General features: G+C 44.5%; 2 protein-coding genes and 1 long non-coding RNA gene across 5 annotated transcripts; 1 reads left to right on the forward strand and 2 right to left on the reverse strand.

Annotated features, from left to right (window-relative positions):
- Positions 1-1,346: 1,346 nt before the first annotated feature.
- On the forward strand, positions 1,347-12,824 carry HACD3 (3-hydroxyacyl-CoA dehydratase 3). Of its 2 annotated transcripts, XM_080396981.1 has the most exons (11): positions 1,347-1,509; positions 1,739-1,781; positions 2,908-2,981; positions 4,911-5,075; positions 6,076-6,127; positions 6,520-6,630; positions 7,245-7,372; positions 7,901-8,013; positions 8,595-8,701; positions 9,780-9,911; positions 10,803-12,824. In XM_080396981.1, exons 1-11 carry the CDS (start codon positions 1,423-1,425, stop codon positions 10,877-10,879), a joined length of 1,089 nt encoding a protein of 362 aa, XP_080253107.1. In that variant the 5' UTR covers positions 1,347-1,422; the 3' UTR covers positions 10,880-12,824. The 2 variants fall into 2 exon arrangements, with proteins under 2 accessions (XP_080253107.1, XP_080253108.1); XM_080396982.1 differs by lacking the exon at positions 9,780-9,911.
- LOC308067710 lies at positions 2,971-4,904 on the reverse strand. Its single transcript, XR_013929699.1, has 2 exons — positions 3,165-4,904; positions 2,971-3,134 (listed from the first exon to the last, which is right to left on the reverse strand). It is a non-coding gene; the product is annotated as an uncharacterized lncRNA (long non-coding RNA).
- A 155-nt stretch (positions 12,825-12,979) lies between the features above and the next one.
- Positions 12,980-25,932, reverse strand: INTS14 (integrator complex subunit 14). Of its 2 annotated transcripts, none has more exons than XM_080396967.1 (12): positions 25,802-25,932; positions 25,093-25,359; positions 23,604-23,711; positions 21,648-21,803; positions 20,172-20,290; positions 19,592-19,734; positions 17,090-17,182; positions 15,868-16,012; positions 15,493-15,626; positions 15,271-15,389; positions 14,823-14,888; positions 12,980-13,840 (listed from the first exon to the last, which is right to left on the reverse strand). In XM_080396967.1, exons 2-12 carry the CDS (start codon positions 25,312-25,314, stop codon positions 13,589-13,591), a joined length of 1,557 nt encoding a protein of 518 aa, XP_080253093.1. In that variant the 5' UTR covers positions 25,315-25,359; positions 25,802-25,932; the 3' UTR covers positions 12,980-13,588. The 2 variants fall into 2 exon arrangements, with proteins under 2 accessions (XP_080253093.1, XP_080253094.1); XM_080396968.1 differs by lacking the exon at positions 25,802-25,932 and adding an exon at positions 25,477-25,683.
- Between the last annotated feature and the right edge of the window lie 101 nt (positions 25,933-26,033).

Consider the following 26,033-nt stretch of genomic DNA (forward strand, 5'->3'; position numbering starts at 1 on the left):
GGCCCTTTGCCCCGCAAAATAAGCTAGCACTTCCACACCAACATGCTTCCCACACACAAAAAAATTTCCCAGCTACTAGCGACACGTGTTCAGCCCAGGGCACCCACAGGCTCCAGTGCAGTAAGCCCCCAGCCAAATGTTTCTTCTATACATTTGAATTTCCCTTTGCAAAGCGAAGTCATTTTTGTAAAGCAAAGGCTTTTTTGATCCACTATAAACCAGAAAAAATAATCTTGCTGCAGGTGCCCCCTCCTAAAGACATGCGCAGGTAGAATCTCCAGGCCATAGAGACCCGGCGGCTGTTTTTCCTGCACCAGCTCTTCAGCACAGCCTCCCACGTGCTGCTTGGGGGCTTGTTGCTCCCTAAAGGGTACGTGGGGCTTGTGTTCCAAAATAAAGAAGCCTGGCAACAACTGCCACAGCGCACCTGACCTTACCCAGTGGCTTTGCAGTCCCAGGGGCTGGCAGAGGCTGAAAATCCTCCATTCAGAGGCAAGCTGAGGCATGGCGTGGGTCTCTTACTGGTGCAGAGATATGCACAGAAAAACCCTCTGTGGGAGCACAAGGAAGCGCCTAGAAGGTGTGAGGGAGAGGTCTTGCCAAGATGGGTTGGAGGGCAGGATGAATGTCACCAGCACCATGTGGGAGGCCACAGGCGAGGTGCCCTTGTGTGAGCTGCTAGGGGAGCCTTTTTGAAAGTATCACCAGAACCAACCCTATCCTTCTTTAGCCTCATTGGCACAAGGTCCTGGGGCTTGTAATAATTACAATGGAAGAGTTAAAAAGGTTGGGGCATGTGGTCGTGGGGCAGGCTACAGAAAGCACGGTGTTTTCTAAATTTTTAACAGCCTTCCTTGGCTGTGGTTAAGATGAGCAGCTTGCAGGCCCTTGCAGGAGGCAGCTGCTTGGTGAAGGCCTGTGGCAGACGGAGGAGGACGGGGCCCAACGCCATGGCCACCTCCCTGCGGGTTAGGTTCCCTCAGCCTGACATCCCCTGCAGCAGAAAGCTGCCAGAGGGGGCTGAAAGCCAGCGGTGCCCCACAGGCCTCGCAGCTGTGTTAGGGCACCTGAGGTGCTCCCTCAGCGAGGTCACCACCACGGCGGCAACACAGGCGGCACCTCTGCGGCCGCCCGGCGCAGGGCCGGGAAGGGCACACACGGTCCCCCCGAGGGGCCGGAGGGGTCACGCAGTACCCCCGGGGCCGGAGGGGACGCCCGTAGCCACGGGCCGGGCGGCGGAGGGGGCGGGCTGGTACCTCAGCCGCGGTACTTCAGCCGCGGTGCGCAGGCGCAGCGCGCGCGGCCCGCCCCGGCGCGGCCGTGGGGGGGAGGGGGAGGGGCGGGGGCGCGGTGCGCAGGCGCAGTGGGATCCCTCCGCCGCCGCCGCCGCCGCCGCCTCGGTGGAGCGGCGCGCCGCGCGCCATGGCGGGCCCCAGCCTGCGGCCGCACGTGCACTGGGCGCAGCGGCACCGCGAGCTCTACCTGCGCGTGGAGCTGAGTGACGTGCAGGTACCGGGGGGGGGGGCGTCGGGTCACCCACCCGCGGGGTCACCCACCCGCGGGGTCACCCACCCGCCGGGACACCCACCCGCCGGCACGGGCAGTGCGTCCGCGCAGCCCCGCTGCACGCCGGGGTGGGCGCGGGGTCTTGGCGGTGTGGGGGGGGCGGTGCTCGCCCGGGGGTCCCCGCGTGTCCCCGGTGCGCCTGCTCCCGGCTAACGCTGCGCTCCTCCTGCAGAACCCGGACATCGCCATCACCGACAACGTGCTGCACTTCAAAGGTAGGGGCGGGGGGGTCCTGCAGCCTGGCCCGCCCGGTGCGCGGGGGCCGCGGGCACGGGGAGCCCTGTCCCCACCGCTGCCCTTGGTGGCCGGGCATGTGCGGAGCCGTGGTGACACGCACCTGCCTGCAGACCGTTGAGTCCCAGCGCTGGCACGTTCTATCTTATCTAATAAGAAAAACCCCACCCCACCCACCCCCATATTTAAATAGCCCTGAAATTTCCGTATGTCTTGGCTGGCCGGTGTCGGCTGAACCCCGGCGATAACTGGCAGCAATTTTTCCTTTCACAAAGACCTTGTTTGCAACTGTTATCAAACCTCAGCATCGGGAACTAGCGCTGGATTTGAAAGGTAAAGCAGGTCTCTCCCGAAAGGATGGGTTTGTCCCGGCCGGGCAGCTGCGGCACCGCGGGGCTTGTGCAGCGTGGCCGGCCCCGGCTGCGCCGAGGATACGCTGCGGCTGGGCTGTTATCGGGGGTTTCTCCTTGGTTTGGTGGTTTTCGTGTAAGATGCGCTGTCTAGGGAATGCTGCCTCCCCGGTGAGCCACAGCCAGGGCCATTTGATAGGGATGCGCGCATCGTGTTGGCTTCAGGATCGGTTTACAGGGTGGGAGGGTGGGGATGAAGCTCGGCGCGGCTGGTTTTCGGAGCCCTGCCAGGGACGAGACCTGCTGTGTGTGGGAAACGGGAAAACGAAGGCACCCCCTGCCCTTGGGAGGGGACTCCCCGCATCGTGCTCCTACAGACCCACCAGACAAGGCCTCCCTGGTGCTCGCCCGTGGCTGTGGAGCTGGATCCCCCAAAGGCGGGGTGGCTCGGTGGGATTCCAAGCTGTCAGAAGCCTGTTTGGGAGTCTGTCACGCTGCCTTCCTGCAGCCAGGACCCTTCCCCAGCGCCGCGCAGGGCTGTGGCAACTTTAGCTGCTGAATCCAGCAACTGCAGCTCCAAGCCACGCTTTGGGTCGTGTCTTCCCCGTTACCGTGTGGTTCCCCCTGGCCTCCCGGCAGGGCAGCAGGAAGCACTGCAAATAACCGCCCAGTATTGCTGTGGGTGAAGCGTCCTTTGCAGGTGGGGCATGTGGAGCTGGCTGGGGTCCTCACACTGACTGTTAATTTTGTCTTTTAGCTCAGGGTCATGGTGCCAAAGGGGACAACATCTACGAATTTCAGATCGAGTTCCTAGAACCGGTTGAGCCTAAAGTAGGTACTTTTACTTTTTCTAACTTTTGCAAAGAAAAAGTAATTTCTGAAAAACTTGAAAATGGCTGCGAATAAAGTTCGTGATACGCTGTTTGGATTTTCTTGGTGAGTCTGTAACCGCTGCAGACTAAAAGCTGTCTGTGGCAGTCCCACCTCCTGGTGCTCAGCCTCAATGCATGTCACTTCGCCGGAGCTAGCGCTTGCATGGGGCGGCTTTAACAGAAACAGGGCCTTACATGTATCGGCTGGTAAACGGTAGTTGTAAATCTTTTAAAGGATTTAAAAAGTAGCAAAATAACGGGAGAATCTGGCAATGGGTTTTCTTATGCAGCCATGACTGAAAAGCAGGGGAACGCTGTACTGCAGAGTGTCGGTGTCGTGGTTTGTGGCTTTTGCAGCCTGACAAAAGGAAACCATGAGAATTCGTGCTTCTGGCTTGTGCAGATTTCTTAGGTTGCCAGTACAGATACGTTGTAGCTCCTGTTGCAAAAATATTTTCTTAATTCCTGTTGTAGTCTGATAGGAGAGAGCTTTCCTGGGAGACCAGCCCCTACACGTTACTTGCTGGTGGCTGTAAAATCTTGTCTTTGCCTCTCAAAGGTGTTAGGGGCAAAGCTCCAGGCTCTGCTCCCACTGCAGGATTTGTGCTGCTGATTCCTGGCTGATTGCTGCGGTTAGCTGCAGTCAGCCTGGGAGCCGCCGTTCACCTCTGGTGCTTCGGCAAGGGAGGAGACGGCCGGAGGGGGGATTTCTGGGGTCTGTCAGCAGGCAAGCATCTTGCGTGGCTCCTGCCAGGTATGGAATGGCAGACGGTGAACATCTCTTGGTTCCAGGATCCGGGCACCAGTTTGTAAAGCAGCAGCTGCCTAGTCCACGGTGTGGGGAGAGGTGCCCAGCACTGCCCGTGGCTGTCCCCTGTGCTGGCAGACTTGGGCTGTGCTGGCAGCCAGGCCTGGAAGGCAAGCCCTTGCCTCTGCCGAGCAGCCTCCTTCCAAAAGTCCAGTCACTCTGAGTCACTGTGGAGGGGCTGGAGGGCAATGGACTCTGAAACCTGTGGAGATGGTTGAGACCAGGAGGTATTGCAGCCCAGGGTTTTCTCCTTCAGCTTTGCTGTGCACCATGAGTGCCTCTTGCTAGTGTCACGCTACCAGTGAGAGATGGAGCCTCTGACAGACAAGGACCAGGCGTTAGTAGCTGTAAATTATGGCTACAGCCTTCAGATGTCCTAGGAGCATCCAGATGGCCTTGACAGAGCAGTGCTGGTGTTACATGCTCAGTTAAGAATGCAGCTCATGCCTCTTCTGCATCATTTTCAGCTGGTGTGAGAGGCAGTCCCACGTGGAGCACCCTGGCGAAGGCTTGAGGTGTGGAGGGATGCAATGGTGGCAGTGAGGGTGGGCACCCAAGGTGACAACGCTGTGGGCTGTAAGGCTGGAGAGGTTTGCCATTATGCAAAGTGTGGCCATGGTGGAGAGGCGGTAGCAATGACCACACTGCCAAGGCTGATAATTCTGCCTCTTGCTGCAGCAGATGTCACATGGGGTCCCCTGTTTTGGACACCTGTGGTTGATGGTAGTGCTGGCTAGAGGAGGTGGGTGGCTCACAGTGCTAAATGCAAGGTCTAAAGCCAAGATTGTGGGTTCTGCCTAGGAAGGCTAGCGCTAGGGTCTGTGCTAGCTCTTTGTGGTGGGATTCAGGGGTGCTGTGCATTATGAGCAGGCTTTCAAGCTGCTTATCAAGTCCTGCAGTTGCTGTCTTCAACTGGGCTGCCCTTTGCTTCCATGCCGTGGGTGGCAGAGGCACACTTAGTGTGCTGCAGCAGCCCGTGTCATCCCTGCCTCCTTGACCAGGGGAGCTGGGGTATCAACTCAGCCTCAGAGACCGTTTCTTAGGACTTCTGCTGATGTGTGCTCCCGTGTCTGCCCTCAGCCTGTATGCAGGGTGACTCAAAGGCAACTGAACATCACTGTGCAGAAAAAGGAGAGTAACTGGTGGGAGAGACTCACCAAGCAAGAGAAGCGCCCGCTCTTCCTAGCTCCTGACTTCGACCGCTGGTTAGACGAATCGGATGCTGAAATGGAACTGAGGGAGAAGGTCAGTCCTGTGGGCACGTGTGGCTTGTGCTGCCAGCTGCAAGCAAGGATAGCTCTTCTCCTGCGTTTGAACTTGTGTTCTTTATTTACCTGAAGTTGTCTGGCATGCTGATTGTTACTGCTGTTTCATACAGATCCCACGCTGAATCGGTTAAACAGTTCACATTGTAAGCAGGAATTCAGGAACAGGCATGCTTCTGGCTAGAAGGAGCAGCAGCGTGGATCTGAACGGGTGGCTGTGCGCCAGCGCAGTGCTGGCCAGGGTCTGCTGCCCTGCCCTGTGCCTTAGCAGCCCTGGGTCCCAGTCTATACGAGGATCGATGTGCCATGTGGATCCCAGAGTTGCTGGTCCCAGACGTTGCTTGTCTGGAAAGCGGGGATTTCTGAGGCTTTCCTGAGCCACTGGGCCGGCCCCGAGGGTGCATTCCCAGCATCCTGGTAAGCTCAAGCAGCTTACTGCAGCAGGGAGGTGCAAGACCGTCTCGGAAAAGGCTTGAACAGACCACACTTCTGTAAATCAGTTTTACAACGAATGCTGCCCTGTTCCCCTCCACAGCCACTGAGCTTAGCGCGGAGCGGAAAGGGCCGCTGCAATGCCAGGAGCCAGAAGGCAGTGCTGAAGGGCAGGCAGAGAGCCTGGGCTGGATGTTCTCAGTTCCCTTCAGGTCACTGGTGGGTCATGAAATGTTTTAAGGAACAGCTCTAAGAAACGGTAATAACTGAGAATTAACACAGAAACCAGCAGGCTTTCTCAGCAAAAGCATCTAATTACTAGAATAAAATACATAGCAAAGGCGGGATAACTAGTTAACGCTCTCTAGCTTTTACTGTACCATAATTTCTGGATGATGAATGTGCTGTTTTATGCAGGGGAAAATTCAAACCCTCTAGCAACTGGCTGCTTAGCGGAGTTTTAAACCCACTAGCTTTGCGGTAGTATAGTTAACAAATCACTTGCTAATTACAGTAACAGTCTTTAAAACCTTATCCTTCATCTTAAGGAAGAAGAAAAGATTAACAAAATGAAAATAGAATCAAGAGTCCCAAAAGACCGTAAGTAACTCTACCTTTTTAGTGTGTAAGGTGGGGTGTAGAAAGCTGTGTTGCTCCTATGCACAAACCCCAAATCTTACAGAGAAATTTTGACTGGCTTGGTGCATCTCGGAGGGGGTTCTTTGTACTGTGAGCTATTTAGAAATTTAATAAAAACGTACTGCAGTTTCCAAGGAATTTAAAAAGTCTGACTAGCAAGAACTGAGTTTCAGCAGATGACGGTAAAAGCAGGCAGAACCCACGGTGCACACAGCAACCCTTTTATCACAATCAATAGCTTTCTTTTTTCTTGTAAGCTTTATTCTTATAGGAAGCCTGGTTTGCAGCTGTGCTCTTTGCGTAAGTGTTACCATTGTACTCTGCTCACCTGATGTGCTTATTATTGATTTTAGCTTTCAAACACCTGAAGAAGGGATACTTAATCATGTATAATCTTGTACAGTTTTTGGGATTCTCTTGGATTTTTGTGAACATGACAGTACGACTGTTCATCTTGGGGAAAGGCAAGTAATATGAGCTATTTTATTTACGCTGGGGGCTTTGTTTCAGTTTTTTAGTGGTGGTGTTAATGCTTTCTGAATTATGAACGCTAAAGCAAGACATATTTAGGAAACAAAACTGTAAATGCATGACAGAAGCCTCTCAAAAGCTATCACGGTGTCAAGGATAGCAAAATACTGTCCTCTGGTAAATTACAACTGGATATTCTGACGAATGATACTTGTGCTCTGCCAAGATTACTTTTAAAGGAATCAGCTGCGGCAAAATGTGTCTCTCACTGCAATGTTAGTATTTTTGAAAATGAGCTGGCCAGAATACTTCAGTTTTGAAGCAAGAACGACCCATTCTATTGAGGTACAGCGCTGTTGCTTTTTCTATAAAGTAATTACTGAAGTAGCTCTTGATCTTTCTGTGTGAAACAGAGTTCTTGAGCAGTCTTTTTGGCCTAACTGGTATGACTTTTAAGGTAAGACCTATAAAGAAGTTACATAATTATGCATAATGTTTTTTTTTTCAAATACAACTAGAATCCTGTTATCAAAAGATATGCTGCTGTGCCAGCTACCTGAACATGGAAATTAATTTCTTCTCTAAAGTGGTTTTCTGTGTCTTACAGATTCCTTCTATGATACATTTCACACTATTGCTGACATGATGTATTTCTGTCAGACCCTGGCATTCATGGAGATCATGAATTCACTAATAGGACTAGTGAGATCACCGCTGATACCTGCTGTAGTGCAGGTAATATTTTAGTAAGATTCTTCTTCTTGCTCTTTCCATGTTTAATTTTTTTTTTTTTTTTTACACAAATGTTGAGACTCTCCTAAAATAAGTGGTAGAACCTCACTGGCACGGGACTAGAGAATATATTATTCAGGAGGCTGGAATCCATGCTTCCCAGCCTTAGCTGTGGCAGGCTGTCTTCTTCCATCACCTAGGTAAAATAGGAACAGGGCAGCAAAAGCAAGACGTGGCTGACAAAATGTACATGATTTTGATTTGGTACCAGTGCCCTTTTTATTCTGGTTGTGGTTTTTGTGCATGAAAATGAGGATAGATGATTTAAGACTAGGTCCCTTGGATTGCATCTAAATACAGAGCAAAATGCATACTCCTAAGAAGCAGGTCACAGCTCAGCTGCAGAGTTAGTGATGTGCTCAGCATATGTTTCAGGGGTAAATAGATTTCCTGTGTGGTTTTGACAGCAAAAGCTTGTTTTTTCTTTTGGTGAAGAGTGTGACTGTTCCTTAATTTGTTTTTCTTAAACAGGTATTTGGAAGAAACTTTCTTTTGTTTGTTGTCCTTGGAAGCTTAGAGGAAATGCAAAGCAAACCTGTGGTGTTCTTCATATTTTATTTCTGGAGTATCATTGAGCTGTTCAGGTTTGTGGGATTTTTCTTCTAGCAGGTGTGTACATAACAACGTGGTTGTTCCCAGGAACTCTTTAAAGAAGATTTTGGTCTTTGTACCTTTTGGAAGAGTGGCACTAGTGCATTGGTCCACGAGGGTAAAATCTCCTTTAGTCATGGACTATCACAGCCTTCTAGATTGCTGCCAAAAGCTGAGACAAGGCTGGAGTCTGAAAATAATACTGCCCTGAACCTAGGGAAACCTGTTGCTTTTTTCCTTGAGGGTTTTTTGCTTTGAATTTCCACTGCTAAGTGAGCTGCTCTGTTTCTTTTTCAAAAGAAATATTTTGAAAGGTTTACTAGGCAAGCCAGGCAGTTAATCCATCCATCTGGTCAGAATAATAGCATTAGTTCTGTAAACTGCCAAATAAGGATGTGTCCATCATGATCCATAGGAACAGTTTTTTGAATATTCTTGTGTCATTTGGGAATTACGTTGACAATACAGCATATATATATATATATATATATATATATATATATGTAAGACTAATTCTAGTAGTAAGTTCCATTTTAAACAGTGTCTATTTCTTCTCATGCTGAATTGCCTTTAGGTATCCATATTACATGCTTTCATGCATCAGTATTGAATGGAAACCACTAACCTGGCTCCGTTACACTGCCTGGATCCCTCTCTACCCCTTAGGAGCCTTGGCAGAAGGTATGTCCAAAAAAGACAGTTTAATAAATAATGAATTCAAGGCTGGGCAAATAACTCAAAATTATTATTTTTTTTTTTTTGGCTGCTGGACTTAAAAATAGTAATTTAGAACAACAGATAAATAGATACTTGCTTTGAGCTGAACAAGATGTAAGCATTTTAATCTGTCCTACTGAATCAAATACTTTTTTTGATTGGACGAGGAAAGAAGTCTTCCTTTTGGGCACTGAGGAGGGAAGTAAAGGCAACAAAAGGTTACACGAACAAACTGGACAAGAGCGTGCTGCAGTCCATGCAAGCGGCACAGGATGACAATGATCATTTCCCTCTGCTGATCCAAAGCAGCGTTGTTCGCCTCTGTCTGCTGGCCCTGGCTCGGCCAGCCAAGCTTGGGTTCACACCAGCTCACAGATCTTGACATTATGTTGTAAATCATTGCACAGGACAGGCAGGGGCCAATTCTTTTTCTGCAAGAAGCATAGCCTGAGAGGCGTAGTGCTTGACAAACAGGGTTCTGCTCTCCCGCCTGGAGAGTGACTGCTCTGTGGAAGAAGCAGGCACGTGGCCTTCTTGCTGTACCCCTCTAGCGCAGGGGCTTTACACTGTACTCTTCTGTCTTAACAGGTCTGGATTACGTTTAATTTTTATTTATTTAAGAAGCATATCACCACTCAGTTTCTAGCTGTAAGAAATGTGTTGTAATTGTACCTGTCAGAACCTGTTTCTGTGAGCTGGGAGTAGGCTTGGGCATTGCTCAGCTTGAAGCACAGGAAAGACTATGCCTGTTTCATTGCCGTGGGTGTTTCTGCGTGGTAAATACTGGTGGCGTGAGCCCTGCAGGCTACAGTTGTGTGTGAGAACTGTCACCAGGCAACTTCACTGTGCTGAGACCTTCATAGTTGAATTGCTATACTGCCTCTGCTAGCTGCTTTCCATCATGCTGCATGTTTAAAAAGAAAACAGCTTTAAAATTGGTGTAATTAATGAGAGCTAGCAAATAAGAAGGGAATATCCTGGAACAGTTGTGGGCTATATATTTTACATGTGTTTGATAATGTTGGTGGCCTTCTGCTTTCAGCCGTCTGTATCGTTCAGTCCATTCCAATCTTCAGTGAAACAGGGAAATTTAGTCTGGGATTGCCAAATCCGCTGAACGTCACAATCCAGTTTTCAGTTTTTCTTCAAATATACCTTATAGCCTTGTTTTTAGGTAAGATATTTAATTGTATTTCTCACTACTGAAATAAAAAGGCCATTTTCCTCTGAATTAAGTATATTTTCCAAAGAAAATTAATTTCCTGCATCTTGGGGATCATGGCAACACAAACTGGTTAATGTTAAGCATTGTCCTTGTTGCTTGTTTATGTAAATTTGTCAGCGATGAGGGGAACACACCTACAATTAGCACTGGTTAGCCCCCCAAAAAGGAGATCTCGGTAACAAGTTAGTGGCATCATCTACTGATCACTTGGGTTAAAAGAATAGTTTTTACATTTATGTATTTATAAGCTTAGTATACTTAATTTTACCGTTTACATGGTATTTGAGCTTCAGAATGATTTAGTGGAAATCTAAACGTAATTTCAAATTAAAGCAGTGTTTACCTAAACTACATTATAATCACTAACGCAACGTGAAAGTCAAGTTTTTCCAGAAAACAATATAGAAGGCTCTTTAAATAGTAGTATATTTAAAGAAGGATGGTGCTTGATACAGATCTGTTTTCTGGTGTTACATTTCTAAACGTTATGTTAATTTTGTAGTATGCATACCCAGTATGTCTGTGTATCCACAACCCAGTAGACTCTAACCTGGAATTTTAAACTGAACTTTCACTGGGTTTCTCCCTTTCAGACTGCTCAAAGCATACCTTCAATTGAGTTTCATTCTGAAATTGTGTCTTACTTTGTAACAGCCTTTGCAGCAACTCCTGCCTCACCCAGCAAGGAAGTACTTGGATTAACTTTCCATACTATACATACACTTAAAACCTCGGTTTTTTGTGTGGTGGTTCGTTTGTTGTTTTTTTTAAATTTGGTACAGCCATCTAGCATTAAAATGATGCAATGATGTCCCACCTAAACGCTTCATTCCTTTTCAGGGCTATTTGTGAACTTCCGTCATCTCTACAAGCAAAGGAAACACCACCTCGGACCAAAGAAGAGAAAGATGAAGTAAAAGAGGACTGCAATGCTTTCTTATCTAACTTATCTCAATTACAAGATAAGCCTCTAATTCTTACGGTTTTACCCACTGTAATGTAAAGAATTTTGTAAAATTACATGATCACGCTAGATTACATGATTTCATAGTGAATCAGGTACCATTCCCACATACTGTATTTTGTTCCCTTTCAATCACTTATGCATGGCATTGATCATTGTACAACAGTAACATTTAAACTCGTATCCTGTCAACTACCATATTAGAAAGAAATCCTATTATCTGCATATAATATGCTTATAAACAGTGGAGCAGCACTAAATGGAAATAGTGTTTATCTTTTAATTGGATATTTGCTCTTTCAATATTGCATGCAGATAGGGCTTCTGATGTCAGGATGTACTATAAGCTGGCCCATGCTGTTCCTGGGGTGCAGCCTGGTGGCAGGAGGAGCACAGTCTGAGACCACTGTGAACTGTGTGCAGGTGTTTACTAACTGTTTGGGTAAACTTGCTCTGCATATACTCCCCCCCCCCCCCTTTTTCTTCTGCAGCATGCTGATGCTGCAGAATTAAAACTGAAAGTAGCTAATGCTGATTTAAGTGCTACAACCTTAGTCTGTTTCTGGTTTAGCCTTAACAGAATAGGAGCACTGTGCAGACCCTAGCAACATGTGTATTCCTGTAGCAACACATCCTATCCAGTCACTAGGGAAAGGAAGCTGCTACTCTGTGACCTGGTCAGAAATGCTCTCCTGCTTAGTAATACAAGCACTGAAACATAACAAAATAAGGAAGCATAGGTACCAGCTTTCTCCTAGCATGGACCCAAACAGAACTCCATCCCACCCGTGCAAAGGGAAAACGTGGAACTGTCATGGGAGACCAGGCTCCTCTGCTCATTCCTGGCAGGGCTGTAGCTCCTGTATTTATAGCCTTCAGAAAGGCAGTAGAGATTGCTTTTCTACTTAAGCTTAGGGATGCAGTGGAGAAGTAGGCGTATATGCTTTGTTGGCTGGCCCCTGGTGGGATGGCGTAGTGGATCAAGTAATTAACTGTGTATTATTTACATAGCATGCATGAAATCTTACGGAGATCCCACACAGGGTTTGAAGGAACACTTTCCTCTGTGCTTACGTCAAGCAACAGCACCAACAAAAGAAGAGAAACTTCTCCCACATTGCAGGTCATCTATCTACTCTCGCAGCTGGAAACCTTTGTTTCAGTTGACTTGTATTTCAGCATGCCCTTCTGCAATCCAGTTTATAAAACGCACAACAAGTTTGCTCTAAACCATGCTGTGGTTATGAACAGGTTGCTTCACAACTGCACTGCCCCCAGGGCAACGCAAAGCAATGCCAGCAATCCAGAACAGGTGCTGAAGTTGAGATTAGCTTGGTGCCATGTTACTATTTGTCTTTTTCTACTGTAAAACAATATAAATCTTCCAGAAAATTATTTTCTATATTAAAGGTAACAAACAATGGACCCAGTGAATGTTACTGTCAAGGAAAGGAAATAATGTTATAAGGGGATTTTAACAAAGAACTGGTACAGGCTCCATGCTGCATTTCACAAACCACGTTCTGTTGACAGGAGGCATGATACAATTTCTCTTTAGGGTTACTTGAGACTCCCACTTAAAGGAGAGTGCAGCTTGCTTTACTCAGGAGAGTTAAGCATTATTTACACACTTAAATTTCACTTAGCACACACTGTACCTAGGTTTGAAGGATGTCAAAGGATTGAATTAGCTGAGTAATGGAACAGCAAGGATCACTTTTATACTTTTAATTTCTCCACTGGGCATTTAAACTTCTTTTATGAAATCCGTATGTATTCATACACTGTATTTCTCAGTGACATTGTGGTACCTAGTGCAAGCTGTCATGGATCTTACACTACTGAATTTTAGTCCTTCAAAAAGAATGTGTTTCTATTAATAAAGATTTACAACCAAATTTTGCTTTAGTTCAGGTGTTCTTTCCCTGAATGTAAGAAATTGCATAATTTATTTAACTCTTGTGATAAACAGCTGGGAGCCAAGCCTTTACCAGGTCAATGTTTTAGGCCACACAGCCTAGTTGCTATGAAAATGGAAGAAATCCAACTTAAATTTTCATGAAGAATTACTCTTTATTAATATTACACAAATAAAATCCTGTGTCACGAGATTAAGTTACTTTCACAAGCATAAGCACTGTGATGCAAGTGATACTCAACGGCAGTACAGACTGGCTTTCACATCAGATGTGACGTTAGTGAATATACCCTGAAATCAGTTGTGTATCTTATCTTGCACAGTGATTCCCAGACATGTTTTCTTTGGACTAATCGAGTCGATGTATAAAGTATAGTAGCTGCCTTTTAAGATACTTTTACCAGTGAGTTCAGTTATGTAGTAACTGCATTTTGGGAAGGCCAAAAGCCACCAGCAGTCTGCTGTCTATGATGGCATTTCTTTCTTTCCTCAATATGTAGCGAGTAACTTCCACCCATCATCCAACACAGTAATTGACTTCGGGACACCTTCCACAGTTTCCAGGTCTGACTAAAGCCACCACAAACTAGCTTTGTTTATTTACTGAGCACTAATGCTGGTAGGGGACCCCGTTTTGAAAGGAAGTTCTTCAAAGAGCAATTAAACAGGCCCTACAAATTAAACAGGACAAGAAAATGTGAACCACTTGAGCCTTAATCTGTAGAAGTTCCCAAAATGGAGACTTCACATTCTTTCAGTGCTGCTACTGGAAAAGTCTGTCTGCAGTGGAGCAATGTTATGATCGTAGGCAGCATATTCCGATGCTCCAGTACTTGCCACTTTAAGCTGCTGAGCAGCATGTGTGAGCTGAAACGCTGCATCAGGATGAGCTGTGTCGGGAAGCAGGGTGCACTCCCGCTCCAGCATGTCTGCCACACCTTTCAAGAGGTCCAAAAAACCAAAGGCCAGGGCTGCCTTTCGTAAACGATTAAGTTCCTGCAAAGAAGGAAAGCTCCTTTTAAAGCCACTGTAAGCCTGTATGTAAAAAGTGAATTAATTTCTTATTTTTTTCAAGGTAAGCTTGTTTGCTGAGAGGAAAATAACCTGAGTGATGGGTACAGCTGCTGGAAACTGCCCAGCTGCTCATGACATAAAAAATGCTTCAAGGCTGAAGATGATAGTGGCGCAACTAAACAGTTGGTTCTCCCTTGATCACTTCCTATAAATCTCCACTTCTTCCTTTTCGCTTTTGTGCATTCAGCTATTGTATCTGCCTGTTTTGTCCGTGTCCCAGCTGGAGGTGGCTTCCAACTTAGGCTTCACTGACTGCTGCCTTTAACCACAGTGACCAGCAAAATGTGTATGTATTGATTTTTCTTCACTATAAACTGACAAGTGTTTATGTGCTTTTAGGCAGGGTATTCATTCTTGAAGTCTCCGGGGGCTACAATAACAAACTGCTTTGGCACTAAGCTTATAAGAGGAACAACAATTACCTCCAGCTACAGTCTAGATTATGGATTATTATGACGTGACCAAATGTGCCTAGAATTCTGTCTTTCTCTGCTTCAGTTGTAACAAAAAATGTAGGAGACATTTTCAGACTCAGAATGACATACCTCTGTGTTCCTATTCCTCTCTGATCCCTCAGTTTATTTCTGCCTAGACAACAGCATAAAAATCTGCAAGAAGTTCACCATGGAAGTAGCAGGGATCATGAGGGGCACCTGCAAATGTGACCCATCTATGCCGCTCTGCCAGAGAATGTGGTGGCAAGGAAACCAGACCCCTTGTCTCACCCTAACTAGTCTGTAAAATAAACCCAGGATGTCTCCTTCTTTGCAGAACCATATATGTTTTCGCAGAGCCCTAAAAGCCTGCACAGAACATACCACAGACACAGCCAGTATGTGTTCCCCTGTCAAATGTACCACTATCACTGTGGATGAAACCTGGGCCAGCCTGAAATGTTACTCACTTTATAGAAGGTTTGTGTTTTCTCAGGGAGCTTCCTTGCATTTCTCAAGATCTTCTGGACATCTGTCTGCAGAAAAGAAAAATAACTAAATAAAAATCTTGGCAGCTGCTGGGGAAGCTGCAGAAAAAACCCTGAACCATTAACTGATAAATTATCCTGACCACTGACAAGACTGCAGCTCACAAAGGCTGAAACACAAATGGTAATTGTACTAAATCAAATAAACTAAGCCAGATGCTACACTGGAGACACAGCTTTCACTAAACAAACTATGCTTTCTGATTGCATTTTAATCACAACATTTTAAAGAGGCAGTGTTTATAAAAATGAAAGAAAAGCAATAAAGCAATTACATTAAATGGACAACACGCACACAGACTCCGCTTTGCCGGTAAGATGGCTACTGCTGATCCAAGTAAAGCATCAGATCCAAAACCTGTATCATTACCTGGAGGCCACTTGGTTTAATCCATACGGTAACATTCTGTGCATAACTGCGCTTGTTCTTGGGTTGCAAGGGGAAAGGGCTCTTATTGTCATCCTCTCCGTAAGGATTTTCTTTTGCATCTGGGAGAAAAAAGAAAATAAACGAACTTAACAACTAAGATTTGGCAAGGTTATTCATGCAACACTGAATGTGTAAGCGTTATTCAAATAGTGTGACCAGTACCTGAAATGGGTCCAAGCTGTGCCATCTTCCCTAGCCATGGAAGAGGCTCAGGACCGGGTTCAAAGAGCGACATCATGAGGTTTGATTTCTTCTTGCTATCTGCTTGTGAATAGAGCATTCCATACCACTCTGGCCTGTTGAAAAGAACAAATCCCAAAGGCTGAAAACCTTCCACCCCTCTTTGCCTAGTCTTTGTCTCCCTCCCACTGTGGGGAGGCTCACTATTTGCAATTTATACTGGCAGAAACATATCCACAAATAAAAACCCACAGCTTTGTCTAGCAGCGCAGAGTTCTGTACAGCATACGGATATAAATAAGCAAAATTTATAAATGAGTTAACCAAGATTTCTCAGGCAGACATCCAGCTCCATACCCCAACTGGACGACAGCCACCATTCCCTCCACTTTCAGGCTGCCATGTAACAAAACACAGAAGTTGGGGATTTTTCCAGCAATCTGATTAGCTGAATTCTCATCTTCGGTGTCATCTGTGATCCCAGGCCCCACCTCATCACCTTCTGAGGAAGAATAAAAGGAAACAAAAGAGGCAACGTAAGAATAAATTCAAAACCATTAGTTACATTTCCAAGACACCACCTTGTATTTTCTGTCATGCAAAAGTTAATTAATACTTTTGTAGAACAGCTGCTAAATGAAGTGTTTGGGCAAAGTGGCACTATAATGTTATATAAATATTCCATTGCATCCTACTCACAAAACCGAGTTACCAGAAAACTGTGAATAAAACCTCAGCTTTGAAGAAACTAGAAGCAAAACGAAATGGCAGTAAGAGTCTGGCAACAGATCTATGTCTGCTTCTGAAGCAAAAGCATCCGAATTTCAAGTTCTCTCCTGTGCAATTTGTGGTCATTAAGGGAAACTTGCTACATTTTAGCAGCTGGAATACAGCTGTGATTTAACTGTTATATCTTCCAAGGAGAAAGGCCTAGCAGGATAGGAGTGTTAATACAGAGATGAAAGCGTATCAGGAGCTTTCATTCCTCTTTACCAAGAGAAATCTCACATTCTCTTTACTCCACTCCAAGGCCACAACAAAAGGAAAAGGCAAGTCCTTCTCATCACAGGCTAGTGCTCTCAAGCAGCTGCAAAGTCAGTAATATGCTTAACCATCCTCAAAGCCTACACCAGTCATTTGTATAGATACATATATAGTTGGCCCCAATGAGCAGCAATTAATGCACAAGTACAACTGAGCAATCTAGTTGTGATTAAGATCAGATTTTTCACAACAACAAATCATTCCAAGAACCAATTAGATGCAGGCATTAAACATTCATCTAGCACCACATATTTCATTGCCCATTACTATTTTTAGCTTTTGGTTTAGCATGTTCTATTCATGATGATGCTATAAGGACACCGTTCCTTCTAATGACTTTCTAAAGAACACAGTATTCAAAAAAAGAAAAAGCTGGTGTTCAAGATTTTAATTTTAATGTAACCACACAAACGCCTCTTTAGAGACAACTGGCATCTTGATGAAGCATAAAATCTGTGGTTCTAGTCTAAGCCATCTCAGACATAACAAGGGAAGCTTAAAACAGTTTTTGCTAAAAGAAACAAGACTTGCTCACCTCTGTTAAGTGCAATTGGCAGTACTAAGTGTCTGGACAAGACAGGAGGGCTAGAAATATCAGCTATATCTACAAAGCCAACAATTTCTAGATCTGTGGAGAGACAACAGGTTTAAGTCAGATTTGGAAATTGCTTAAACGTATTCTGAGTCCATTTAGCATTACCACCTCTTACACCACCAAGTTTTCTGAAGCAGTGACTAGAGGTAGCACAACAGAGCCCCAACACTGATTGGGGTGTCTAGGACATAGTAAGATACAAACATTTATAAACAATACCATGACACTTTAAGACGAGAACATAACTTTCATCACACACATACTGCTGTCCATGAACTGTGCTACTAGACAAACACAGAATCATGCACATTGGTTTTTTACACTGTATGCAATCCATTGCCACTTTATAAAGTCTAAAGGAGAGAAAACAAAGGACTAACCCAAATCTACTAGCTTCACACTGGCATCACAGAACCTGCAGGAATTCCATCAACTCTTTGGCCTATGAGGCATGCTTCCAGGACTGGGAAGATGGGTTGTGGTTCTTGAGTTTTGCATGTGCACGGGAAGTTTAAATACAGCTCCATCTCATAAAGAATCAAGGGCATTTGCTGGTAAAAGATCGAGGCAGCCATGTCCTTCATGCTCAGCCGTGTACTATTTCCTTGCCAATTCTTGGCTGCAAGAGATGTTGTATGGGTTCATGTGTCTCAGCCATGTGAAGGTTCTGGTGTGTGGCTCTAGCAGCTTTTGACCAGCTCTACACTGGCAGAGGTGTAGAGAGTACCTGCTTTGTAAACTCTTCTCTACATGAAGCACGGTGACACATATGTTGTGCCCTAGCTATGGGCACAGGTCCATATGCGTATGGCACAATTAGAAGTTCAACGCCTTTCCAACCTGTACTGCAGCTGGAGCTGGGGAGCACAGTCTCTCCTTGACAGCCCAAGCAAAGGACCTGGCCCAAAGGCAATTCAATTGATTTTTCTCATAGCTGGACAGTTGGCGCTTGATTAAAGCCAGGGAGGAATTCAGGGGCTGAGCACACCACACACTGCATTTTAATGCACACAGAACAAAATTTTCTTCAAGCCAAATTCCCATCTTTGGAATGATAGGAGGACCTCTTAAGACTGAATGCAGCACCAAGCCTCCCTCACCAAGAGGAACCACATGCTCTTTTTCTTTGCTATTGCTATTTTGGTACTGATGCACTTATTCCTATTTAAACGGTATGCAGCTACAAGTAAGAAGGGATCACACCCCAAATGAGTTTTTTCTCTTGTAGATTTAAAAAAAACCCAAACAAATCAAGGCAATCTTGGTGGCAGTAATTTATGGGTCGCAGTTCACTTCCTTGCAAAATTTTAGCACTATTGTGCCCTTATTCACATGCAAGCTCTGCATGTTTTGTTCATGAACACAGAAAAAAAGGAAGTCTACAGGTCAGATCAAGGAAATGAAATTGCCAGTAGAGTTAGAAACTCTTGAAAAAGGAATTATCTGAAAAGATGCCTGGGTATATGATCTAACCGAGTCACTCTCTTTGCACTTCCCAAATAGCGCAAAGCCAGCGGGAACTCCCATCACCTCCCTTTCAGTTAGCCACACTGGGGTGTCACTAAGGGTGCCAGCCTTTAGCTCAAGAGCCACAGCACTCTACTGCCTGACTGGAAAGAAAAACAAAATGCATGTGGCCAAGTGCACTGCTGAGGAGCTGAGAGCAATTTTGATGTTACAGCTGAAATTTAACTCTCAAGGCAAAGCAGTGAAGTTCAGTGTATTCTCTCCAAGAAATGCACCTAGCCATTTGCTAGCCACAGGCATGGGCTATCTACGGACTATCTGCTGTTCATGGGTGCTGTCCACTAATGGGAGGGCTGAGAAAGGTTTTCTTTGCACAGTTGTTTTTCAAAATAACTTAGTATTAAGTTATTATGTATTAAATATTAGTATTATAAGAAGTGCCAGGGTGACAAAAACCTATAAAGACCGAGATTTCATAAATCTCAACCTTTACTTGTGCTGCCTCACCAATTCTTCTTGACTCCACTCTTAGTGGATCCCTTGGAGAAACCTCTAGAAAGATGCTAGTTTGTCTCACCTGATAATAGAGAGTGATAATACAGAGTCTTTCTGATAAAGGTAACTCGTAACACAAAATGCAGCCCCTTCTTCAACAGGCCTCTCCTACTCTCCATGAAGCTTATGAGGGTATTAACGGAAAGCAGCCTGTAGCTGTCTTCCACAGTCTTTGCGCCTAGAAATTGGCACCCAGAGCTTTGAAAGTGCCTCTACCCTGCTCCAGTCCTTTTATGAGGTACACATGGCTGAAGTAGGATGATGTTCTTGTCCCCTATTGCCACATATACCAAAAATTTACAGTCAGCAATTGATCCTTGCAGAAAGTGGATGAAACAGAAACTATGCAAGATAAGAGGTGGTAGTGAAAAGGTAGAAATAAAATAGATTTAAGTAATAAAGCAATCAAAGATTTGTTACCTGTATTAATTGCTTTAGGAATGGGGTCTATTTCCTCATCTATAATGAAAGGTTCTGGTCTGGGAAATACTTGCACATCGGATGTTAAGTGGCCACACTTGAGAACAGCATGGAATGGTGTATAAGCCAGGTCTATTAGCTTTCTAGAACATGATCAGTTATTATTAAGGAAAATATAAAGCATATCAAAAGAAAATATTGCCTAAAGCACACTAACTTAGCTCCCAAAACCTGTTTCTTTAACTACAGTTAACTCAATAGTTCTAGCATCACTAAATTAAGAAACAAAGCAGCATATTATCACACTGATGGCAAACTAACAACAACTGTGGAAATCAGCATCTTCTATATGCCAATCATAAATAGACACTATGATTTGGTTACATAATGACTAAAATAAATATTGACCTTAACCAGTGAAGGTCAAGATAAAATACAGTTAACAAAATCATAAACTGAAAGAAAAAAAAAGTTTAATTAGAACACCTCTTATCATCAGATTTCTTATAAACATTTGTTTTCCTTTACAGATACTAACTGGAAACCTTCACAAAGGCATATTATCTACAAGACTACTAACCCAAACATCGACTGCACATTCTTCAGGCAAAGGGGTCCATCAATAGTGAAAATTTGCCCTTCTCCATTGTTTAAATCTATGAGCCGTTCCAGGCAGTCTAAGGAATCCGTGCTTTGAAGCTGCAAAAAAATTAAGGTGATATGTTTTTATTAAGTTTTCTTTTTACTCTCCTTTTATTAACCAATATGTTTTCAGAAAATATACACAACACAGCAAAAAACACCTGACTGGATGCTATAATGACCCTTTGTTATCTCACTCCTTTCTGAATAAACCAACATTCTTGGTCTCTCAGGAAACATACTCCTTATGTTGCATTTATATTAGACCAGATGCAGCATTTGGCCTAGTAACAAATGATGCTAGAATATCTCAAGCTGGAAGGGACCCATAAGGATTATCGAGTCCAACTCCCAGTACATTGCTTTATCATGTTAGGTTTTGCTTCGAAAGCAGGTTCAAGCAACTGAAAATCCCAGAAGCATTCAGTCTTCAAAGGCACAGGAATGCCTTAAGTAATATAACATTTTATTGGTAATGTTAAGTTTCCATCCCCATCAGGACAATATAATTTTTAGGAGGGAAGTCAGATAGAATTATTTTTGAGAAGTTCTTAAAGAATGCTTGTGAAAGCACTTAAACTTCTCAGCAACAGGAGATTTATTTTAAACATTTTCCCAGTTATTCTGATGTGTAAACAATGCTTCAATCCATCTGCTTAATCAAAGAGGATCATCCTTGATAGAGACCTTGAAGCTGAAATACCTAATGTATGCCTAAGTAGAAAATCCTTCTGTGATGGACAGAATATAGGTGTCAAAAAAGCAATGCTATTAATAAAACCTAATCTAAGCAACTTTAGTCTCCATAGGCTTCTTTTTAAACATTTTTTATTCAACAGAATTCTAACTACTGTGAAGATTTTTAAAGCTGGTATTGAGATTTTCAAAGGTACCTGAAGAGACAGAAAACAGTCATCTTTCCTTCAAAATTAAGGGAAGTTGGTTTGAACGCTGGCTTGGAGACTTTAGAATTTTGCTCACTCGCATTTCTACATAAAGCTATTGTTGTTTTAAGTGCTGAGCATCTTTGCAATAGAAGTAATTTATTCAATAATTTAATTGTAGATTAAGAAAACCCCCAAAAAGCATTCAATGTAATTAATGCAGTAAAGGCAATAATATAAACAAAGAAAGAAATACTGCATAGTATTCCCCAGGGAGAAATCAACATGATTTATAAAGATTATTGTTATAATGCACTAGTAGTAGATAATAATAGTGCAATAATAAACTTCTAAAAAGATACCAGTTACATTTCACCAAATAACTAACACTAAGCACTGGAACGTCAACTAAACTTTAAAACTAAGCACAAGAACATCAAGTATGTTTTGTGCTGACCTGATCATTACTTCAGAGAAGACCAACAACTATCCAGTGCAACAAAGAAGGAGGTATGGGTTAAAAACATCACCTCTTCGAGATTTGCCATGCACATGACATACAACTTGGATGGGAAGGGGAAAGGCAGTGGAAACCGGTTGCTTTCACTTCGCTGGTTGTGAGTAGCTAGGGAGTGCCTTAGCGAGCCTCTGCCGATTCCCAAGCAGCCATCGGTGACAAGAACAACCTGGAATGAAAGAGGACAAATCAGCATTTCCAAGTAAAGACCCATTTCTATCTGCAGAGGGCAACCATCCACCAACACAGTTCAGTAGCCTTCCTAACAGCATGCACTTCTATACCGAAAATCCCTGCTCACACGGGGATTTCCTCCACTGAGATGGGGAAAGAATTGCGAGTAAAACTTCCAGAAACAGGTACATAAATAAGAAATTGAGGATTTAACCATTGCAATTTAAGCTATGTGCATGGTAAATATATGCTTTGTTGTAATTAGGCAACTGCACTAAAATTTAAATTTCATAGCCAGAAACACACTATGCTGTGCATAAACACAACTATTTTTAAGTGTACACTAGAAGCACAGTGACTATACAGCCAAAAAAGCAGCCTGCTGCTGCTGGACTCAAGAACTTCAGGTTTATTCTCAGATGGAAGATAAAGCCCACTTCTGTAGAATATGCAGGGGAACCCAACTTCCACTACAAGCCACAGAAGCCCTACAAAAGGTAGTATTAATTACCCTAATTCTTTGCAAACAAATACAGCTGCAGTATGCTCACATTTTGCAGCAGAACTATTAAAGCAAAAATAGGCATTCTTCCTTTCAGTTGCAGGTCCAAAGTGACTCCTTGTGGAAACGTGCGCTAATACGTTACACTGAATAATGGAACTATTTACACTCAGCTGAGACCCAGTCATTTCCAGAGTAGTAAAACCGCTGCTCTTTGAACACTGCACAGCAACAGCAGGCATTATTTTTGGCTGAGAGGTAAGGAAAATTAAATCCAACTGAAACTCAATGTACATCCGCTACATCCGGATTTGTATTCTCTCTTCATCCTCAGTCTCTCTTTTGCAGTCTCGTTACCACCTGAACTGTTGCTCACCAGTAATGTTTTTCACTATTTCAAGATTCTGCAGAGTACATTTCCCACTGCCTTTCATCACCGCATCACCTGAAGTTCCAGTAAAATGCTCTATGACACAAATGACAGACCAAATTGCTGAGGTCTCATCTATGCTTGGTTTTTACATCTTTCTAGTTCCTTGCTTTGAACATCTGCTTTTCCAAGGCGCCTTTTATCCTTGTTAAGATTATAAAGCATTGCATAACCAATAAACTTCTATCCTTTTTCTCCTTAAGGAATATAGCTTGAGACGTCTTCCTAGCTCACTGAGCTAGAAAATTACTGAACTGAAATCCTAACCCAAAGACCAACAGGCTCTTCAGTGTCTCAGAAAACAGAGGGCTAAAAGCAGACTTTGCCGTAAGAAGCCGCAAATTCAGAAGGCTGAGATCTGCAAGGGCTGAATGGAGTGCGTGAACAGATGCATGCCAAATGACTCATTTGGGAAAGAAGACAGATCAAAACAGACTCTGCAGCAGTCCCATGCTGTTGCTTGAGAACTGGAACTGTTACAAGCCCTGGAAACCATCAGGTACTGGAGGAGAAAGGTTACTATACCCTTTCCAAATTAAATGAGGCTCCCAGGACAGAAGATCGCATCCAGATCAAACGCCAAGCCTGCAAAAAAGTACTCTAGGGGCAGATTTTATAATCCACCCCGCTACAATAACACATCGAACAGGATGCAGTCTAGAGTTTTGCTGCTGAACTTTTTAATAAAGACCACCTTCTGTTCATACTCCAGATACATCCAAAATACAAATTCTTTGTCTTCCTGTAGCACTAGCATGCCTGACAGTATTCAAAGTTTTCAAATTACACCTACAATTCCATCTGCAACTTACAGGGAGTACCAAGTATATGCTAGATCCTAATAACAGTAAAATCAGTCATACCTGGCAAGGAATTGCAGCACCCCATTCCTGCTGGACAATATTGCAAACCCCCAGCAGCGCTGACTCTAAACAGGTTTTGTCATAATCATCCATGTTACTTAGGGCTTCCTGTAAAGACAAACACCACTGTCACTGCTGCATGAAATATCACTACCAGGAAACAGAAAAGTTAATCATGGTTCTGAGGTAAGTCAGTATGTTTGCTTTGCATTGTAACACAACTGCGCTGTTACACAATGCAAAGTGTGATGTTCTTATATATGACCTGTAAAGTTAAAATAAAAAAAAAAGGAAAGATATAAAAAATTATGAATGATACCATGAGACAATGAGAGCTGACTTTGAAGGAACTATAATATTACTACAAACACAGCTCTTTTAAAGAAAAAAATTATCCTTTTCATGTCTTAAGGGAACAGTAAAGTCAAAATCTGAAGCAATGTCTGATATAAAACACTTAGCTTAGAAAATCCTCCCAGGTATCACAGCAACTATAACTTCTAAGAGATTCAGAAAGCAGACCACAAGAAGCTTGTCTCACAAAAACTCTTTGGCAGAGAGAGTAACAGAATCCAAAACTCGTATCTGCATCCTGTTTCTGTAACCATAAACCAGCTTTTCTCCTTAAAATGAGAACTTCACACTTAACGCAGCATCCTAAGAAGGATGCAGCTGTAAAACTAACATGCTAGAGGAGCCTGGCTGGATTCTTGGCTTTCAGAAATTCCTCAAATGAACTCTCAGGGAGGCGAAAATAAATCAAAGAGAACGCACTGGCATTCATCTGCTAAAATGCAAACGTAACAGAGAATATTCTTAAAAATCTATCCCACAACAGACGTATTTAAAACATGGTGCCCTGTGACAGTGACATGTCATTCATCCTGACATTATATATGATAATCAGGTATGTATGTACTATTTTTACTGGATTCAGAGACTTTCACTGTCTTACTGCATTCATCTGGAATTTCCCTCTTGGACTTTCTCCTTTCCATTTTCTCTCAAATTCTCATCACATCCGTGAGGCCTAAAATCCCTTATGCTTATTCTCGCCCTGGTTCAACCACTACACACTCTTAAAAGCACCTTCTCTCTATCAAATCACTTGACTAAGAACCTTTCTTAACTGTCCTGTCCACTGCATCACTTATTAAGACCAAATCAACAACTAGACAAAAATATGAATGTCACAGAACCACTCCTAAGAGCTTCACCAGGCAGCCTGTACCTCCATCCCCACTTTTAATACAATTAATGACTCTTCAGTGGTTATCTGCAAAGGTACAATTTGCAAAGTAGCAAAATGTTTCAAATGCATTGATTTAATCTCTCCTTACAATAAAGATAAAACAGTCAATTCAAGTTGTTGTGCACTGGATGATATGAAATCACAAAATTTCACCATGACGTGGAAACATGCGTGGGGTTCAGGTCTTTGTTTTCTTAATACTGACAGCTTACTGCTTTTGCATTTCATACACTCTACCTGGAGCGTGTTGTAATCTCTTGTAAAGGGCACCATCAGCTCCCAGAGTGACGAAAACACCACCAAAGCTGTGAACTCCAGCTTGTAGTTGGTCGCCATGTGCTCAAACAGCATGGTTAGGCCGTGGACAGCCAGGTGTTTCCGCTGGTACTCCTCAGAGCCCTCCACTGACACCGGTCGCGTCATGGAGAGCGACACGTCCATCACCACCACCGTTGGCATGATGAGCCACTCCTCTCTGCTACCGTCGTGATGAACAGTGATCCCCTGCACGGAAGGGGAAGAAAAAGTCCACACGTTAGTACTGAAACTGCAGTTACAGAGCGATACACGTCTCACCCTCCCAGGCTGACCCCACTGCGCTGCTGGGGAAGCGACAATTACCCTTTTGCCCCACAGAACGTGGGATTTAGCACAGATTAAGCCAACAAATCTTCCCCTGAACCACAGGCAGCATATCCACCCGGCTGTAAAGGCCTGGAAAGGGCCTGCGCGGCCAGGGCTGTGCCTCGGTGGAGGACAGGGCGCAGCAGTGGCCCTGCGCGGGCCGCGGACAGGCCCCGGGACCCCGGCCGAGAGCCAGCCCTCCCTCCCAGCCCTTCCCCCTCGGCGGAGCCTCCCCCCGCAGCCCTCCCCGGGGGCCGCCCGCGGAGTTGCGGAGCTGAGCGCGGCGTGAGGAAGCAGGGGGAAGGCAAATGATGGCGCTCACCCCCGGCCCGCCGTGCCGCCATGTGTCCGTCGCAGAACGCGTCCCCCCGGAACGCAGCGGCCGAGGCGGAAAGGGGCCGGGCCGCGGCTGCCGCCCGCCCTGTACAGCCGGGCAGCGCGGAAAGCGGGGTTTTCACGGGTAACGGCAGGAGAAGCCTGTAGTCCTGCAAACACTAAGGCAAAGCAGTTCAGTTAGATGCCACTACTGTGGAAAAGTACAATAAAAAAGGCTG

The sequence above is a fragment of the Falco punctatus genome (genome assembly GCF_963210335.1).
Source record: "Falco punctatus genome assembly, chromosome: 7".
Lineage (NCBI taxonomy): Eukaryota > Metazoa > Chordata > Aves > Falconiformes > Falconidae > Falco > Falco punctatus.